The sequence below is a fragment of the Eurypyga helias genome, unplaced genomic scaffold, assembly GCF_000690775.1.
Source record: "Eurypyga helias isolate BGI_N326 unplaced genomic scaffold, ASM69077v1 scaffold31732, whole genome shotgun sequence".
Taxonomy (NCBI): Eukaryota; Metazoa; Chordata; class Aves; order Eurypygiformes; family Eurypygidae; genus Eurypyga; species Eurypyga helias.
Genome location: NW_010235850.1, coordinates 13977 through 17474, shown reverse-complemented (window position 1 = coordinate 17474; position 3498 = coordinate 13977). Strand labels below are relative to the sequence as shown.

The 3498-nt window shown below is 54.1% G+C and overlaps 1 protein-coding gene across 1 annotated transcript in view; it reads left to right on the top strand.

The window, feature by feature from the left end:
- The first annotated feature begins 3247 nt into the window (after positions 1 to 3247).
- TSPO (translocator protein (18kDa)) overlaps positions 3248 to 3498 on the top strand; it is a 3859-nt gene continuing 3608 nt past the window's right edge. The window contains exon 1 of the mRNA XM_010146897.1: positions 3248 to 3441. Coding sequence (XP_010145199.1) covers positions 3254 to 3441 — 188 coding nt within the window. The 5' untranslated portion in view covers positions 3248 to 3253. The remainder of the gene's footprint in view (positions 3442 to 3498) is intronic.

The following is a 3498-nucleotide window of genomic DNA, read 5'->3' as shown; positions in this document are numbered from 1 at the left end:
CCCGCCCCGAGTCAGGCCAGGGTAAACAGAAAGCGGGCAGGGTGGCGGAGGAAACGTCGCAGGGCAGCGATAAGCGCTGGAAAGAGCAATAACAAGTTCGGTGTGCGTGGGAGGGGAAGATTTCCAAGTGGGGTGCTTCACAGAGGCGGATACCTGCTGGGAACGCGGCAGCTATTGCCCACAGGTTTGTTCAGCGTGAAAATCAGGATTCAGGAATATTGTGCAACCAGATCTCACCCTGAAGTGGCGCTGGGACACGATTGGGAAAACAGCAATTCCTTCTTGGTTGTGTAACCCGGCTGTGGCCAGAGGGGCTGTGCTGGCAGCCTGCGCCGTCTATCCCAAATCCTTCCAGGTGACCGGCCGTGTGCCGAGAGGAAGTCGGGGCCGACGATCCCGTACACGGTCTGCAATTACGTTACCTACAGACACGTGTGGAACAGACCTGCTGCACAGCCAGCCAGGCGAACGCTGCAGCGCTGACCGAAGGCGCCGACCCTCCGGTGCTTCCTTGCCTTTTACCCTCTCGCTAGGACCTGTGCCAGGTGGCCGTGGCTTCTTCTGCAATCAGCTAGTGCTGCTCCCCGAGTTAGCTGCTGCTTTTTATGGGGAATCGATACTCGTCTTTCCTTCCTTGGGAATTAAAAGACGGGAGCTCTCGCTGCCGACGGACAGCTGCAGCCTACTAGGCCGAGCCTACCAGTGGATTCTGACCTTGCTGCACGGCTTCGTGCCTTGGTACTACGCAAGAGTGTTTTGCTACACCTGGCAAGCCCTGAGAAACACTACTGGGAAACATAATATGTAATTAGTGGTAGTAGCAGGCAAAAGACTGGGACACCAGCATTCAGTGCGAGCCGGTACATCAGTCTCTTCATTTCTGTTTCTTCCCCTTCCCTGTTCCTTCGCTTTGTGCCTTCCATTTGCCTGCCTGGTTTTTCTCTTGTCATTTAAGAATTAATTCAGCTTTCTTCCAACACGCCGAGGGGCGGACGCGTGGCTACGTCATTTACTCACTGATGACTGCAGCAGTCTTCTGCCGGTTTGGTAGCAGTTAGCACTTTCAGCTTGGTGCCACACTTTCATCCCTTCTTCCCTGGAGGGGGATACTAAGCCTGGGATCCTCTCAGTAGGCAAAGCAAGAGCAGCAGGGTTAAGAATTGGAAACTTAAAGTTCCTGAGATCTCACTAACTTAACCTTGGGGAATTACTTATCCGAAGGCAATCACTGTGCTTGGAGCTCCTGTGCCCATTACGCCACCTTTCTCCTGCGCATAGCAATTCCTTCCTATCCCGGTAAAAGCAGAGCCTTTCACGGCGTGGACTCGGGTGACAAGCAGCCTACGCTGCAGCCGACAGCCTGCTCCCTCAGGAAAGTAACGATGCAGACGGGGTGTAGGAGGACGTGAACTCCCCTGCTCCATTGAAGACGCTCCCCGGTAAATAGCGAGGAGGAGCCATTAGGCCGGAAGCAGGGCAGCAATGACTGCAGCAAGGAGCTATGCGGATTTCAGCCTCCCTGCCTTGTGGGCCGTCCTCCACCCAAGACCTAATTGATGTTATTCCAGCACATCCTTCTCCCACTTCTCCCCAGCCTTTGTTCTGCATTCTTCCCTGCTTCGTTTGTCTTTCACTCGTCCGTTCTTTTGTTCTGACTCCGACTGTTGTACGGCTCTGTCTGCTCCCGTTTTTGGGTGCGTTCCTGTTCCTTGCCCTCCCACGACCTTCCCCGAAGGCATGTCCGCAGCCCTTTCTTCCCTACTCCTTACGACCCTTCTAATCCCGCGTGCTTTACCGGGCCCCCCACGCTCCCTGGTTTGCCTTCAGATTTCCGCTCTGCTTCTATCGCCAGGATTTTTCTTGATCCCATGCAGTCTGGCTTGTGGCCCCAGCCGCTGGAATCGCTTCGTTAAACCGGACGGGCAGGCCCCTGAGCGCAGGGACAAACAGCACAGCGCAGGAGAGCCGAGCTTATACCTGTTCTCCGAACAGAAATGGGCTGTGCCAGCAGAACCGCGGCAGCGCAGCGTCATCCGTGCGCCGGTTCCTGTCGGTTTAAGCACATCTGTTGTTCCGGGGGGGATTTCCTCTTCCCTGCTCCCTGCCTCCTCATCCCAGCAGTTATAACTAGGACTTTCAACCAGCCTCTGACATGCTGCTTGCTCCAAAACCTTCTCTCCACCATTGCTCTCTCCCCGCTGCTCCAACCTCTCCCACGATTCCTTCCTGCTGTCCCCCTCTCCCGCGCAACAGATGAAGAGGAATTGGGTGTTTTTGCCTACCGTACCTATGAAAAAGGGATGTGTTCCAGTTCTGCCCTTCATTATCTGACCTCTCACGTGTTTACATTTCAGCAAGCTGAGGACAGCTCTTCTGTAGCATTTGGCTTTCCGCCAGAAAATCTGCAACCACACTTTTTCCTGCTTGCTTTTGTGCTTTTTCACCGCCGCCTGCGCTCGACCTGAGGCAGCACAAGGCATTACTCAGTCTGTAGGCGAACGTGAGCCAGCACGCCTCACGGGCTCGGCGGCCGAGATTGCTGCCGCTGATGGAACGCTTCCCGAAGAAGCCGCAGGTGTAGTCCCCGTTCGCCCGCGGAAATCTTCCCTGTTTAGCTGAACATCATCTCAAGTACTTATCTTCTCATTGTCCTCCCTGGTGTTTATTTTCCAGGGCAGCTTCTCCAGTGTCTGCTGCTCATTCACATCGTTCTTACTAGCCCCTGAGCATCCTCAGCGCCCTTCTGAGGTTAAAAATGCCGCGTGACACACACACACGGTCGTTCTTTTGGAGCGCAGGAGCGCGCACGCGCTCTTTTCTTCCTCGACCGCGCCCTTTCGTCGAGCAAACGGGCTTTTTGGTGAGCACAGAAATACACATTCTTGGCGCGTTCCCCCCGAGGGCCGTTCACATAATCCCAAACGGCTCTATTCCTCTGGCATACTTAGGGGTGAGGACATTTACGTGGGTAGAATTCAGTAATCTCAGCGCTCGAAGACGAGGGGGAAGTAAAGGCCTCGCTCCCCACCCTGCAAACGAGGCTTCTCCGTGGGGGCGAGTATTGTCCAGGGAAGCTGGTACACGATCCGTTCATTTCGGCCGCAGTCTTTCTTAGCGATGAGATCAGGCTGTGGCTCAGATCCTACACGTGTATGTTTGTAAAATCTGCTAAAAATGGAAACATTTTGTACCCGCGTTTTAAAATCCCTCTGCTAATCAACACGTTTGGGTTTGTTTCAGATTCACGGTCTCGATGGAAGTGGTATCAGCCTGGGCCCCAGCAGTGGGTTTCACACTCCTGCCCCATGCAGGAGGATTTCTAGGAGGCACGATAACCAAAAAGGAAATCCCACTGTGGTACAAATCTCTGCAGAAGCCATCCTGGTGTCCACCTAACTGGGTCTTTGCTCCTGTTTGGGGAACTCTCTACACATCTATGGGGTATGTTTGTCACGTCATATTAAGACACTTACCTGACCCCCAAGTTGCTTACCGTAT